The sequence below is a fragment of the Mytilus galloprovincialis genome, chromosome 4, assembly GCF_965363235.1.
Source record: "Mytilus galloprovincialis chromosome 4, xbMytGall1.hap1.1, whole genome shotgun sequence".
NCBI classification, from domain to species: Eukaryota; Metazoa; Mollusca; class Bivalvia; order Mytilida; family Mytilidae; genus Mytilus; species Mytilus galloprovincialis.
In genome coordinates, this window is record NC_134841.1 from 30,755,298 (window position 1) to 30,772,225 (window position 16,928).

At 31.1% G+C, this 16,928-nt stretch overlaps 1 protein-coding gene across 1 annotated transcript; it reads right to left on the reverse strand.

Annotated features, from left to right (window-relative positions):
- Positions 1-954: 954 nt before the first annotated feature.
- LOC143071861 (electron transfer flavoprotein subunit alpha, mitochondrial-like) lies at positions 955-16,918 on the reverse strand. Its single transcript, XM_076246475.1, has 10 exons — positions 16,817-16,918; positions 13,806-13,955; positions 11,720-11,801; positions 10,881-10,963; positions 9,352-9,451; positions 8,321-8,431; positions 7,035-7,139; positions 6,492-6,643; positions 5,756-5,902; positions 955-1,178 (listed from the first exon to the last, which is right to left on the reverse strand). The coding sequence occupies exons 1-10, from the start codon at positions 16,856-16,858 to the stop codon at positions 1,140-1,142; spliced, it is 1,011 nt and encodes a 336-aa protein (XP_076102590.1). The 5' UTR covers positions 16,859-16,918; the 3' UTR covers positions 955-1,139.
- Between the last annotated feature and the right edge of the window lie 10 nt (positions 16,919-16,928).

A 16,928-nucleotide genomic window follows, 5' to 3' on the forward strand; every position in this document is an offset into this window, starting at 1 on the left:
ATGAGGTCATTTACTTTTTTGCTTGGCAGCGTCAAACTCTAATATTGTAAACAGTACAATCTGTTTGTGTCAATTGTAATTTCACTTACAAAAGAGAGAAAATCTTCGCATGCATTTTTTTAAGATCTAAAATATAGTACCTTATTCATAATATGGGTTCAGTCGTCGTATTCTAAAAGTGAATTTGCATTTGGTGTACTTTAGCTTAAATTTATCATATGCAGGGAAGTATTTCTAGTCTTGATTGCAATTAATGAAATATTTACAAATACAAGAAGAACTATAAAAAAACATATAGTTCATCATGTGCATGTCAAGTTATGTCACATTTTTTTCTTATCTTTCAGATGATATATGTACACTCTTAGAAAATCAATTAATTTGGTATATAAAAATACTTAATGACTGTGTTGTTCAGTTTAATAAAACACCTAATGACTGGTTGTGCGGGTAATAGCAAGTTTGTTGTCCCTTCGCAAACAAACTATTGCTCTCGGCTTTGTCAGGGACAAAAAACTTGCTATTACCCTCACACCCAGTCAATAGGTGCATAATAGTGGATTTGGAAACAAGTTATTGCATCTTATATTAATCCCTTTCCACTTTGCGGGTGCAACTATTGACTTGTAGGTGCATTATGCAGCTCTTTTTTTAAATCTACTAGAGTGTATTTTAATTGCAAGTGATATGGTTCTCTCTTAACAAGGGTTAGCCCCTATTTGTCCCCTTCTGATGGACTATCATTGTTTCTCAAGACTATGCTTGCAAATAGTGTCATGGGAGAGCCGAAAATTTAGTCCCTGAAATTTTTTTTTGGGCAAGGGGAATGAACTAGGAACCTTTGTGTTAATAGTCTGATGTGCTAACCACAACACCATGGCTCTCCTTTTTAGTTTTAGCCAGTAAAGTTATATCACAATCCACAATTAGTAACAATTGAAAAATGATGAAAAATAAACAACACAAATTTTAATATGTAATGTGTTCAATGGTCATTTAAGTAATACAAATATGTTACACACAAGTCACATTTGTCTGCTTATAAAGTTTTATGCTCAATAAAAAATAATTTACTATCTTAGTTTATCACAAATTAACAATAATTTTGACAGGTCCAATTGTTTTAAAAAGCCTCTCTATCATTTCTTTCCAACAATATCTGTCATTTCTGGTACAGCCTGTAATTAAGAACATACAAAAGATTCATTATATGATTATAATCTGCTTTGAGCTAAGGTTCTAATGTACATCAGGGATTTTGTGAAACAATTTTAACTATTGAAAGGAGTAGGTTCAATAAGGCCCTAAAACAGCCCTCTTTTTTAGCTTAAATTTCAAATTAGAATTTCTTAGTTTATACAGTGATTAGATAGGAAATAAGCCTTTTCTTCGTAAATTTATGTTCCTGCGCTCTACTGATGATGTCATAAACAGTACTCATTTTTATTTTCCACGAAAAAAACAATGAAAATTGGTAAATTTCCATTGATTATTGAACAGGAAACATGAAACACAAATGTCAAAAACAAGATCTTTGAAAACAAAGTTTGTAATGATAAATTTACATGTTTATGTTGTACTGTTATACCACTGTCCCAGGTTAGGAGAGGGTCGGGATCCCGCTAACATGTTTAACCCTGCCACATTATTTATGTATGTGCCTGTCCCAAGTCAGGAACCTGTAATCCAGTGGTTGTCGTTTGTTAATGTGTTACATATTTGTTTTTCGTTCATTTTTTTATTTAAATGAGGCCGTTAGTTTTCTCCTTTGAATTGTTTTACATTGTCATATTGGGGCTTTTTATAGCTGACTGTGTGTTATGGGCTTTGCTCATTGTTGAAGGCCATACAGTGACCTATAGTTGTTAATGTCAGTGTCGTTTTGGTCTCTTGTGGACAGTTGTCTCATTGGCAATCATACCACATCTTCTTTTTTTATATCAACTTGCATATTTAGTTTGTTGACGCCTGCATTCTGTTTCCTTGTCATAATTTTGTTAAAATCTGGCTACTTTTGTCAAATAGCATCAAAATCTCTTATTTAATCCTATTATGGATGTAAATATCAACGCTTCAGAATAAAACTTTGACACAAAAAGTTCTATTTAACTTTCTCACATGTCTTTAAGACAACTTTTTTAACATTTTTTTATCTTGTACCATTGAATTTTGTAATCGGGGCTAAATATGGCACTTATTGAACTTACTCCTTTACATACACACATGTATAACACTAATAGTTTAATTTGCATTAAGAGAAAGAATAGGAATGGATTTAAAATATTCAGCAGTTTAGAAGAAGATAAATGTAAAACATTGTCAACCTTACTTGTCAACTTTACAATGTTAATGGTACAAATATCAAGGATTAATAAACAAACAAACCATGTATGTGTGAAATTTGTTCAAAATGGAAAAAGAAATTTTGTAGACTGTTCTTTTGTCTGTTGGGCTTTTTTTTTGCAATGGTGTTGTCAGTTTGTTTTTGACTGAGTTTAACGTTTCTTTGTGTCTTTCATTTCTTTATTCAAGGTTTGAAAATGACTTATGATGTCCTAGATAATGTTTGATACCAAATACTAAGGTGCTTGCTAAAAACACTTAACATGATCCAAGAAAATGAGGTCAAGGTCAAAGTCCTAACACCTTCACCTTGATTTATACCTTAAATAAGTTCTAATACTTTAACCCTGATTACCCTAAATAAATCCTAACACCTTCACCCTGATTACCTTAAACAAGTCCTAATACCTTAACCCTGATTACCTTAAATAAGTCATATTACAATAACTCTGATTACCTTAAATAAGTCATATTATCTTAACCCTGATTACCTTAAATAAGTCCTAATACCTTAACCCTGATTACCTTAAATAGGTCCTAACACCTTAACCCTGATAACCTTAAATAAGTCATATTACCTTAACCCTGATTACCTTAAATAAGTCCTAATACATTAACCCTGATTAAAAATAAGTCCTTATACATTATCCCTGATTACCTTAAATAATTCATAATACCTTAACCCTGATTATCTTAAATAATTCTTAATACCTTATCCCTGATTACCTTAAAAAAAGTCCTAATACATTAACCCTGATTAAAAATAAGTCCTTATACATTATCCCTGATTACCTTAAATAATTCATAATACCTTAACCCTGATTATCTTAAATAATTCTTAATACCTTATCCCTGATTACCTTAAAAAAAGTCCTAATACCTTAACCCTGATTACCTTGAATAAGTCCTAATACCTTAACCCTGATTACCTTAAATAAGTTCTTATACCTAAACCCTGATTACCTTGAATAAGTCCAGTACCTCAACCCTGATTACCTTAAATAAGTCCTCATATCTTATCCCTGATTACCTTAAATAAGTCATTATACCTTAACCCTGATTACCTTGAATAAGTCCTAATACCTAAGCCCTGATTACCTTAAATAAGTCCTAATACCTTAACCCTGATTACCTTAAATAAGTCCTCATACCTTAACCCTGATTAAAAATAAGTCCTTATACATTATCCCTGATTACCTTAAATAATTCATAATACCTTAACCCTGATTACCTTAAATAAGTCCTAATACCTTAACCCTGATTACCTTAAATAAGTCCTCATACCTTAACCCTGATTAAAAATAAGTCCTTATACATTATCCCTGATTACCTTAAATAATTCATAATACCTTAACCCTGATTACCTTAAATAATTCATAATACCTTAACCTTGATTATCTTAAATAATTCATAATACCTTATCCCTGATTACCTTAAAAAAAGTCCTAATACGTTAACCCTGATTACCTTGAATAAGTCCTAATACCTTAACCCTGATTACCTTAAATAAGTTCTTATACCTAAACCCTGATTACCTTGAATAAGTCCTAATACCTCAACCCTGATTACCTTAAATAAGTCTTCATATCTTATCCCTGATTACCTTAAATAAGTCATAATACCTTAACCCTGATTACCTTGAATAAGTCATAATACCTTAACCCTGATTACCTTGAATAAGTCATAATACCTTAACCCTGATTACCTTAAGGTAGCACTACAGTCTAACAATGATTTTTTGATCATATTTTTTTTATCACATAATATTGAAGTAAGTATTATTCTGCACAGTTTGTAAAAATCCCAAAGTCATTATCATATCACAACAGGGAGTAAATTGACAATGAATTTATGTAAATAAAAGCACATGGTAATTAATCTAAATATATAGGCATTTGGGAGAGGCTAATATGTCAATCATCTGTTGATACCAGTGTCCAGCTGTTAATCCCTGACCACAAGTCAAATATTGTAGTCTTAGCTCATTGTTTTGCAACAAATATTCTTTATATAACATGGAAGTGAACAAAGAAAAAGAAAAAAAAAACTTAAAAGGGAAAAAAGTACTATGGAAAAGAGAGGGGAAGTATTTTTGAAAACCTCTGACTGACTGTATAAATTTCTTCTCTTTGATCTTCTTTATTTAAATACAGTTCTATGAATTTTAACTAATTTTCAGTTCATGTGTATTTGTTCAATCCTATTTAAATTAAATGTATTTTCAAGAAAAGGGTGGTCTTGATCTTTTTATGAACATGTTTTTTAATGCACACTTTTAATGTTCTAGCTAATTTCAGACATAGTTTATTTCTTTTTTAAAATTCAAATGAAAATTATTCTTTATATATAGAGAATAATGATGTTAAACATTGATTAAATGCAGCTGGTCAATCATGTTTTTCTTATCTGAGACTGCCTGGAAAGAGGCAGAGCTTTATCTATATTTAAATACTTCATCACAGATGTTGGTCATATCTGTGACGTCAAACTCCTGCCAAATGCCAAGTTAGTGTTGGACGGTTCACATATAATGCAAAATTTACAGCATTAGAGCATCAAAGACACAAAGTGTGTGGTTCTATTGATATAGTAATGGTATCAGAACACTCCTGGGGTGTTCCCAGTGGAAGTTTGTATTTATATTGACTTTATAGGGGTTCTAAGGGGGAAATTCAGTTTTTAGGTCATTTCTTAGAACAATTTTTCATGAAAATTGCAAGGAAAAAATAAAAATAGAAACTTTATGACTATGAAATATATGATTAAGGGGTGTATTTTCTAAAATACTGTGTCCCAGTTTTTGGATAATTTGTTTCTAAATGAATTTATAGGTCTCCAAAGATGAAAGGTGAAATGAGGTTTGGCACCCAGCAGTTAAATCAATATATCTTCTTACTGGAAGCATATATCAAAAATCTGAGACACGGTTTTGGAGATTGTATATAGTTGATTACAGGGATGAAAACAAATTTTTACTACCATTTGACATGAATGTGCCATTTTCATCCAAGTTGGAAGACCACTTTCTTTTTTGGCATTGAATGAGCTATATTTTGAGATTAATCAAACCAAAAATTAACTTATATATAAATTAAGAAAGAGTTATATTTCAGCTTTAAAATGAGTTAAAGATTTTAAAAATCCATGGAGTAGTTTTGGAGAAATTAATCTTTAAAGACTGTTGATTGGAGTCAGAAAATTCTGACTGTAGTGCTACCTTAAATAAGTTCTTATACCTAAACCCTGATTACCTTGAATAAGTCCTAATACCTTAACCCTGATTACCTTAAATAAGTCCTAATACCTTAACTTACAGTATATAAGTCCTAATACCGTTAACCTACAGTAAATAAGTCCTAATACTGTTAACCTACATACAGTATATAAGTCCTGATGCCTTAACCCCCATTACCTTAAATAAGTCCTGAACTAATCCATAATCAGCTACTTGAAATATTGGTGCTTCTGGGTCTTTGTTGATAGCTACAATAACTTTACTGTCCTTCATACCAGCTAAGTGTTGTATGGCACCAGATATACCTACTGCTACATATAGATCCTATAAACATTCAGAGATGGAAGATATATAAGTTTCCCACTGATAAAGTAATATTGATATCACATTGCATGTAGCAAGTAAGGTCAACTGGTAAAAATTTATTAAGGATCATAAAAATTATTTCTGAAAAAAAAAAAATTCTGTGACCTAAATCCCAATCTTCCAATTCAATAAATGACCTTTCAGTTTAGGCAATATATAGGAAATATGATGGTTTCCTGACCTTTGGATTATAAAAAAAGTAATTACGAATCCATTCCATGTCAATATTTTATATCCCCTAAACCATCAATTCGCTCATTTCAACATTAACATTCTCATCTTTGTTCAAAAGGAATATTAACTTTTCGCGATGTAAAATTGAAAAAAGCTAATGAAACATTCCCAGTGTAACATTTTTTCAGCTTTGATGTCCTTTCTGTACATTGCCAATTACTTTTTTTCTTTTTTATTTGTGTTCTTAAAACTTTGAGAGGATTTTTTTTTTTTTTCATAATTTTTTTTCTTGTTATTTTTTCGTGTATGTTTCATCAAAATTTTATTTTTGGAATTTTTTTCAACAAGGGTGGGGTGTTATTTACACACTTACTGGAGCAACAATTTTTCCTGTTTGTCCGACTTGCATATCATTAGGAACAAAGCCTGCATCTACAGCAGCTCTGGAGGCCCCTACAGCAGCTCCCATCTTATCGGCTAAATCATACAACATCTTGAAGTTCTCACCATTCTTCATCCCTCGACCTGTAAAAAGTACATAGTATAATCAATCTCCCAGTTTTTCTACAGTTCCAGTAACAAAAGGCAGTTTTAAAAAAAGAATGAAACAACACATTTGATGTAGCAATTCTAACAGGTTTTTCCTAACAGGTTTTTCTACAGTTCCAGTAACAAAAGGCAGTTTTAAAAAAAGAATGAAACAACACATTTGATGTAGCAATTCTAACAGGTTTTTCCTAACAGGTTTTTCTCCAGTCAATGCAACCTGTATTAGATTTTGTTGACATCATGCAAGGGTGGATCCAGGGGTACTTGGCTCCTTTATGATATAAAATTCATGTTTATTTAGTACATTTTCTATTTTTTTCCTGAAATGACCTGACCCTTCTTGAATCCATGATTTACATAATTTTACCTCCAGATATTACTGTTTTTGCTGCAGTGAGTTCTGGGCGATCACTTTTACTTAGTTCTTGGGATACATACTCTGACACTTCATTTTTTACATCTGCATCTGGTGCTAAAGAAAGAAAAGATTTTTGTTTTGTAATTTTATGATGAAAACATGTTTACCAGTTTTAAAGAAACTGTGTGAAATCATCAAATAGTTTTCTGTTTGAATTACTTGTAATAAGATGAATTTTGAAATATTACTTACTGTTCAATGTTGTTCAACAAATTTATAGTAGTATATCATATAATATGGCATACTAGACAAAGTTTTGTGCCATACATGCATGTATAGCTGCAACTTGAAGTTGCTTAGAATATGCTACAGAAATAAGTTATTTAAAGAGGGATTTAGGTACAGACCCTTAGAGGCAAACCCCTCCTCTTAGAGCTGGCTCAATATCTTTAATTGTTTTTACATAGGCGGTAATGGTAACGTTTTTTCCTGTAGCTCAGCCCATATCGTAAATTTGGATATGTATGATAGCTCGTTTCGAAGTTGTGACATTTTCACATATGTGGTTAAATTTTCGGGGTACGAAGTGAGATTACTTTTTCCGTAAATTAGCAAACCCCGAACATCCTTTTGTGATGCGGCTCCTTGTGGTAAAATATCCCCTTTTTAACACAATAAGTTCTTTGAAAATTTAATACTTTGAACACATTCAATAGCTCCATAGTTTTTACACATTTATTCTATGTTCCTCTACTTTCCTAATCACCACAAATAATTAACTTCAGTCATTTGTTAAAAATAGAAACATGTCCAATATCACTACACAGAGATTTTTTCTTTACACATGACTTTTGAGTTCCTCATTTCGAGGCGCATTAGGGATGTTGTCCCAGCTGAGAAATAATCAAATATTATATGAAAAGTTGAACTCATCAAAAGTTGAACTTTACAAATTGTCTGTAAAATTGTTGTTCTAATCAAAGGAAATGTAGTTGTAAATTTTTTTTAGTTTTTTCAACACATTTTAAACACAATTTGTTGTACATTTGGTAGCAATTAGCATATTTTACCATGACACTAATTGTTTATGTGAATATGATATAACGTAATTCTTGATTATTCATCAAAATCAAAATTCTCACTTGAAAAATAAATCTATTCAATCAATTTATGAAGCCTTCTTAAAGATATTCAAATGCATAAGGTATATATATGTTGATCAGTTGTTGCATAAAAAACTTAATTTCAGAATTTCACACAAATCTTGCAGACCTTTTATGATCCACTATATTTACCATTTTCTGAGGCAGCATTTCCCCCTTCTAAAGCAGCAGCTTCAAATGCAGTCCCTCTGACAGATATTATCTTTAAACTGTCTTTAGATTTCAGTGTTTGGATGGCATTACCTACAGAACATTACAAATTTATAATATTGAATGATATGAGCAAAAATATTACAGATAAATCAGCAATTGCAATACTGATGATGTCACCCTGTCGACATAAACCAAGAGTAAATATTGCTTTTCCGACAGGGCCAATATGGAAAAATTAATATTGGCCTATTGGCTAATACAGGATTTCACTTCTGGTTTTTATTTTCTTATGCCTGAGCTTACTTTACCTCTGACATATCTTTGTGCCTAAAATACAACTTAATATCTTTATATTTGCTATACAAAATGAATAGTAATGGCATAAGATTAAGTACTTAGAAGAGAAATCAGAAATTACTTCTGACACTGTTTATAAAAAAATTCCACCATGACTGTGAAAAGACAAGTTCGGATATGAATTTCTGCATCTTCTTCATAGTAAGTTTTTTATTCCAATCAAAGAATTTAAATTATTTAATAAAAAAGTTTAGTTAATAACACTATATCATTGTCTCATTGTATGCAACTTTTGTATGTACAAATATTGCTGATCATATAAAGCCTTAAAGTTCTTAGCAATGCAATCATTATATTTCTGCAGAAATTTAACATCTGAAATTTAATGAAACAAGACTTTATGGCTTCAGAGAATTTTTACCTAATTCTAAGCCTTGTAAAAATAAAATTCTAAGACAGTATGCCATTCCGAAATAAAACCAGCAACAAGTTTTACAGATACAAGCTTTACATTTGTAATCTGAGGTGAAAATGATACTGCAAGCATCAATGATACAATATTATTCCAATGTTATATGATTCTTATATGTTAAGTCTTATTTCATTTGTGAGAGTCATGGAAACCAAGACATTCTCACATCTATAAACCAATTTCATGACTCATGCTTTCCATGATGATGAGGTTTGAATAAAAAAAATAAGAATAAATTTACCTGCATAAATAGTTCTTATAAACGTGTCTTTGTCTTTTATACCAATGATATCAGAGATAGGAGATACATCAAGTTTGGCAGCTAATCGAGGTAATAGGCTCTATAAAAATAGAATAGTTATATTAATTCATAATTAGATATGTTCAATGTAATACATATCAGCTGCATCAAATAGAAATCAACCTTATGCAAATCAATATCAATGCATCTGTTAACCTACTTCAGTTTTGAAAAAAAAGCCAACGGAAAGTCAGGGACGGTTTGGTAGGTGAATTGTTAATCGAATACTACAAAATGAACCAAACTTCATCTTATATTTCATTGTATTTCATATTAGAATGTTCCAAAATCAATCTAGAGTCTTGTACATTAACATATTCACGTACACTTGCATAAGGTCGAATTCTATCTGATGCTGCTCATATAGTATAAAATCATATTAGTAAATAGTATTGTTTGATCTACAATCAATATTTGCAAATTCAAAAGGGTGGTTCCGTGTTCAGATCCTTATATAAGTCATATAATCCAGATTTTTCTCTGCTGATTTCTAGTCTAATACATTATTTTCCTGAATAATGCAAACATGGCTAATTACAGAAGAAATGTATCATACTACATTCTAAGAGGATGCACTTTTCATTTCATCTAATCAATGTAGTCTAGAGATGATCCTTTTTCCTTTTCAGAACTTTGATATAAGAATTTCTCACAATCATTTTGCTACCAAAATTCATGACAATCTAGACTTCTGTTCTTTATATATTGTTGATTTTCATTTCTTGAAGAAGGTGATGTACTCTTGGGTCATACTTTATAATCAAAGTGCTTGTAAGCACTGAACGGTAAAGATTGCTTCAATTTATCAGTGGGAAGTAAAATCAAATATTGCATTGGTTGTAGTTGAATTTACATCAATTCTTGACAAAGGAAGATTACTCCAATTTTTAAATTGAGATGACATTAATAATGACATCATTTATAATTTTAGACCAGATATTATAGATTCCTGCACCTTGCAAAAGTTATATAATTTTCTTGACAAGTGTAACATCATTTTTTGCCTTGAATATCTGAACATATATTACATCAATAAATTTCTTGAAATGTTCATGGATAGGTTATATAGAATGTTATGATCAATGTACTATAATTTGTGTATCAAATGGAAAATTAGATATCAAGTCAGTTCTACAAGGTTTTGATTGCATTTTATGCAATCTTTACCCAAAAAATGGATCACTTGTCCCTAAAATCAATACAATCAATACCTAATACTATATGCACCTGTTTTCAGTGATATTTCAAACTTCAAAAGCAGCTGAGTAAAATAGGCCTTGACAACAAAATTTGCATGTGGATGCCTTTCTTTATGCCATCATATAAGGAACAGCAAAGAACATTTAATTCAGTGTATCACATTTGCATATAAAAAATTAATCAAGGAAACATATAAATCAATAAAGATAACCTTAAAAGACAGAGGATAGTGTATCAGGTCATATTCTAGGACAAAAATATGTTGTTACCTTTCCCATTGCTGTTGCTCCAGCTAATATATGACTAAAGTTGAACTGTTTCTGTGTGGCGAACAATAAAGGGGTTAATGACTCTATAGAAAAGAAGCATATGATAAATAGTTCATCAGAGATATGGAAGTTCTTATACAAACAAGTCAACTTAAACCCTACATATAGATCTAAATAGATGTGATGAAGACTGCAACCATGAAAATAATAAAGTTCTGTTCACAAAAATAATGGCAGAAACTATAAGAATGCATTAATGTGTGTTTGTATCTAATAATGTATTATATTTGTAATTATAAAATAACAATAGATTTAACTTCAAAGTATTGTATTTTTTTAATAAACTTTTCGTGTTTTCTTCAATTAACTTGATTAAACAAAAGAAAATTAATTATCATTTTACAAAAAAGGTTGTAAAGCTGATACATAAAACAATATTGTGGATTCATTATTATTCGTTGGATACCAATTTACAGAGAGAGGTTTAACTCGCTATAAAACCAGGTTTAATCAACCATTTTCTACATAAGGAAATGTGTGAATCAAGACAGAATATGACATTTGTTTCAATTCATTTGATGTGGTTAAGGGACTTTCTGTTTTGAATTTTCCTTGGAGTTTGTTTTTTTTGTAAAGTTACTTTTTTCTTTTTTTTTATGTAAACTAATGTAAATGAATATTAATGTGTTAGACATTCAATCTTCAACATCAAAGTCTTTTAACTAATCAAAGTCAATTAATTCAAAATTTGTTTAAACCATTTCTATGCTATAATTCCCCTGAAAATTACTACATAATAAAGATGACCTTTTGTCTCAAATCATGAAGTTAATATTTACCTGGAAGAAATCCTTTAAATGCCTCATTGTCTGCCAATAATACCTTACTGACACCTGGAATTTTACTGACTTCTTCTGCAACCTGTTCATATAAAATGTGTAGAATAAATAAATGGAAATCCCTAACATATTCCTACAGCATAAATTATGACCTCTCAGGCTCTCAATACCATGAACCTAAAATGCTATAACCAGAATTCATCAATACAAAAGTATACTTTATTGTGATATATAGTTCTATTATCAATTTTAAATTTCATATAAATTGCCAAAAAGAGGTAAAACACACATCCCATGTGAATCATCACATAACTTCTCAAGGACTGTACTAGGCTTCATCAATGATGCAAATTGTGATTTTTCTATTTCATCAGGCAATATGGTTGCTGGCAAAATTTCAGGCCCCAACATTTTTCCATGTCAAAATTTTCATTTCGAAAAATGACTATAAAGGTAAAATTACTAATTGTCGTTTAAGTTGGTAAAAGTGAAGAAAAAAATTGTACAAAATTCTACCTTTCTACAAGCTTATGACTTTGTTTATGACCCCAAGTTAATCCACAGCTACAATAGGTGTCATAAGCTGGTGTAATAATAGGTAATCTGCTTATCTGATGGGTCATTTATGACCATTAACATTAATTAACTCAAATAGAATTAGTCAGTCAGCATTTGTCATTGAAGAAAATTTTCATACGGCAACATGATTTTCTTTGTACAGCAACATGATTTGCATCATACAGCAACATGATTTGCAAATTTTACTGTAGTTTCATGATGAGGACGAAATTGACAGAAAGACTTAAACCAAAATAAACTGGTTAAAAAAGCTATTTTATTTGTATTCCAGGCCATCAGCCACAGATTAAACAATGAAGATAATGAAATCATTGAACAGATATAAGCCCAAATTTCATCATTATGATTCTTCCTTATCTATATATATTTAAACAAATTTATCAATAAAAACAAATTGGTTATGTTTTTGTTATTATTTACAATATAAATAAACAACATATCATCTATCCATTGCAATGATAAAGGATTGAGAGTGTGGTTAATATTTTTTCATAATAAAAGTTGAACAGAAAGTATAACCAGGTGCTCCACAGGGCGCAGCTTTATATGACCGCAGAGGTTGAACTCTGGACAGCTGGGGCAAGTATGGACAAAACATTAAGCTTGATACAGCTCTGCATTTGGATTGTGATCAATTTTTTTTGACATAATATGAGTTTCTGACACAAAAAAAAAATGTCAAGATCTTACAAATCTATTGCGTAATATTGTGAAATTGAAGATTTCTTCTTCAAACTTTTCAAAAATTTGGAAATAAAATTAAAAACTACTACCACCGGGAAATTAAACACCCCCCTTTTATTTGCAATTAGTCAAAACCTGACATTTCTGTATACATAATTTTCTAGTAGTGTAAGGGGTTAAATCCAAACATACCCAAAATTGTATGTTAAATGTTTTTGAGTTACCTCCCTTACACTGCTTTTAAATTGTCTTAATTGTCCATTAACCAATAACTTAATTTTTTTGCCCCCCCATTCCAAAACATTTTGAGTCATAGCCCCCAAAGTCAATACTAACCATCCCTTTATGGTATGAAAACTTGTGGTATAATTTCAGAGAGTTTCATACACTTACAGTAAACACAAGTTATTGTTTGAAAACTACAAAAATGCTTATTTTGGGCCCCCTTTTTGGCTCCTTATTCCTAAACCTTTGAAACCATAACCCCCAAAATCAATCCAAACCTTTTAGCTGTGGTATTAAACAATGTTGTACAATTTTAGAGCAATTGAAATACTATCATACAAGTTGATATCCTGAAAGTAGAAAAATACTTGTTTTGGCACCTTTTGGGTCCCTAATTCCAAAACAGGTTGGACCATCATCCCCAAAATCAATCCCAACCTTCCTTTTGAGGTTGTAAACCTTTTTATAAAATTTCATAGAGATCCAGTCCCTTAAACTAAACTTATTGTCCGGACACCAAATGTGTCTTTGGACAAAGACCACGACATCATACCATTATACAAACACAAAATTTGTTTGCGGTCGTATTAAAACATACCTTTGAACATTGTGTACCAGCAACCAGACATGTTATATCTCCTCCTATTTTATTGGCAGCTGTTATTGTATTCAGGGTGATAGGTATAAGTTTTTGATTGTCATGCTCAGCAATAACCAATGTACTCTGGTACCGGCTGAACAAATAGACCTTTAAGAACAAAAAATATATATCATTTACATGTTACAGTACAAATATTCATTTAAAATTAGCAAGTCTATGTATATTATATATGTTGTAGTTACTTTCAATTTTCAAGATTTTAATTGAGTGGTAAACATGGTAAATGGTAGACTAGAATAATTTATTATTCATGACTAAAATCTTCTTTTTGTTGATCATATCTTGCTGGTCATTTTACAGTTTCTTTCTAAATGTATCTTTTATATTTTTTGCCTTAAATGCAATAAGGTATAAAAAAAAAATCGTTACTAAGGGCAATAATAACTCCTGAAAGGTGTCAGTAGACAATTTCTGCTACATTTATGTTGACCTACATGTAGTATTTTCTCTATAAAATTTCCATATGTTTATAGCAATAGGCCAGTTTCCTTGATAGGGTTTTCAGACGAATCTGTCATGTGAATTCCATCACCAAGTCACAAAAATGAATGCATAGTCATTGACATTTCCAACACATGTTGAGCAAAGTCTGATTTTAAACTGAACAAAATATTTTGGAAATTAAAATCTAATAAGATGGTCACCCTCCCTGAGTCATACGGAAATTAAGATTACGTACTTACGGTACATAAATTATTTCTATGCCATTCATACTACCCTAGAGAATACACCTTATCGCTATTTCCAGCTGACCCGGTCTCTTGAACTTTTGACACCATACAAAATTCACTTTTCCATTGTGGTGATAAGGTGTACAGTGTTCTCCCCAGGATTTTTTCAAGGCGCAAAATTCAAGAGCGCGTAACTCCTTTTTTATAGTGAACTTTTATGATCTGAATCAATCAGTCATAAATCATAACATGCAATATTGCTTTGTGTTGTGTGTTTAATAATGCAATTTATACAAGAATATAATAGATATATGAAATAAACTGATTTTAAACACAAAAGTTATTTTTTATTCAGTCAATTAAAGAAGTCAAAATATAAATATTCATCTCTGTACTCTCTGCTTCTTCTAGGGATATTGTTTCAAGATAGTGTTATTTTGTTGGACAGTCTGTTCCTCAACGTTGTCTTAATCCTCTTCAGGGTTGAAAACCCCCTCTCAATCATAATAACTTTTGCTTATACCCCCCTTAACATTTCTAAGCCATGAAACTCAGTCAGCCATTTAATTGTCACTGAAACTAGAAACATGGTGCTTGCTGTTATCACTTGCTAAAACTTTAGCTCAGTTGGGATTAGGAGAAGCAATTATAACATCTGCTTATACTGACAGCTGAGTGTAGAGGGAGGTGTATTCCCCTTTTCATTAGAAGTCATTGATCTGAAAAAAAACCTTCTACTTCCATCATGTCTTTTGCTTAGAATTCACCCTTTGTTATTTGCAGAGAACATGTTCATTCAGAATTAATAAAATCTAATATGGTTAAGATAGTTGGTATACAACTTTTTAAAACAAAAATATTTTAATGAACAGCTGACTAGTTTCCGTAGTTTGACATTAATTTACGCTTCCGTGTGCATTATTGTTAAAAACTATCTTTGGCAGGTAGATATAAACCAAATTTCGTTAAAGTTCAGACCATTGGAATTATTTACTAGTGACATTATACAGAAGCCGCGGCAATTCCGTACCCGTGTTGATTGTCACATAATATGTTCCCGACGCACGGACTCACGATCGATGTTTAATGATCATTTTATTTCTAAAAATAAGACAGTTTGAAACGAATTTACCTTGCAAGCAACATTTTTCACTTTCAATAAAAATAAATCGCTTCTCGTTATCTTTAATCAAAGTTTATTTTAATTTTTTCAACTACAAATACTCTCATTCATAATTTTCATCGTAAATATCTTTAGCAATGTGTATTCAAATCTATCACGTGTATTGAACACGTTCATTGGTCGTGTTTAAATAGATTCTTCTTCTCGACCAATGAAAAAATTCGTTATATAAACGGTCAAGTAATCACACACGATGCTAAATACAATCTATTTGCGATCTGTTTCTTCCTACACTGAAGTTTTTATTTTTTTAAATTTTCTTCTGAAAATATCTTTCTTCTTGATGATCATTTACGCTATAACATGATAACATAGTCCGATAAGGCTGAGATAAGCGTGGCTCAGGTAAAACCATATTATCAGATATTGCGTAACACTGACCGACCTCTCAGCGGTGATCAGCAACTTGACAATTTTAACCAACATTTATAATGAAAATGTGAAAATTAACACGCTGCGGGATCAAGTAGTAAGGGACAGCGGCCAATTAAGACGCTGCGGGATTAACGAAAATATTATGAAGGCGCTGCGGTGCCGCAGCGTCATATCGGCCTGGGGAGAACACTGGTGTATAATGATTATGAAAGTGCTACAAACTTTTAATAGAGCAGGGATACAGGCGCACCTTCTATCTGGTAAATGAGGTCATAAAGGCATGACAAATTGACTATCTTGTTGGGTGAAAGACATGTCAGATTCTAGAAATGATGTACACAAATGTATAAATCAACACAAGCGTACACAATCCTTATAATTATCAAGATATTAACACAATCCTTATAATTATCAAGATACTAACTCCAACACTGTAGTCTGTACATGTACATGCTGTATATGAATATATTTTCTATTTCTGAGTTTATGTTATGCAATAATTAAATGAAAACTATTGTTTGTAAACTGTACTTGTGGGACATTGACTGATTAATGGAAGATTTGATTTATATAATCTGATAATTTTGCAGAAACCAAAGGTCAAAGTTTCAAGCAGCAAAGTGACGCATTATCAATCTTGGTAAAAAATATATACACAAATAAAAAACATAACTTTTTAAAATGATATGCAAAAAAAAAAAGTAGTATCGTTATTTTACCGTCTGATTAGCTAATTTTGTTCTGCAGCACCTCGAAAACATTTTTATGCAACACTATATTTTTCTCCGGAAGTAATTGGACTGGTGAAATATTAAAACAAATGCGGACAGA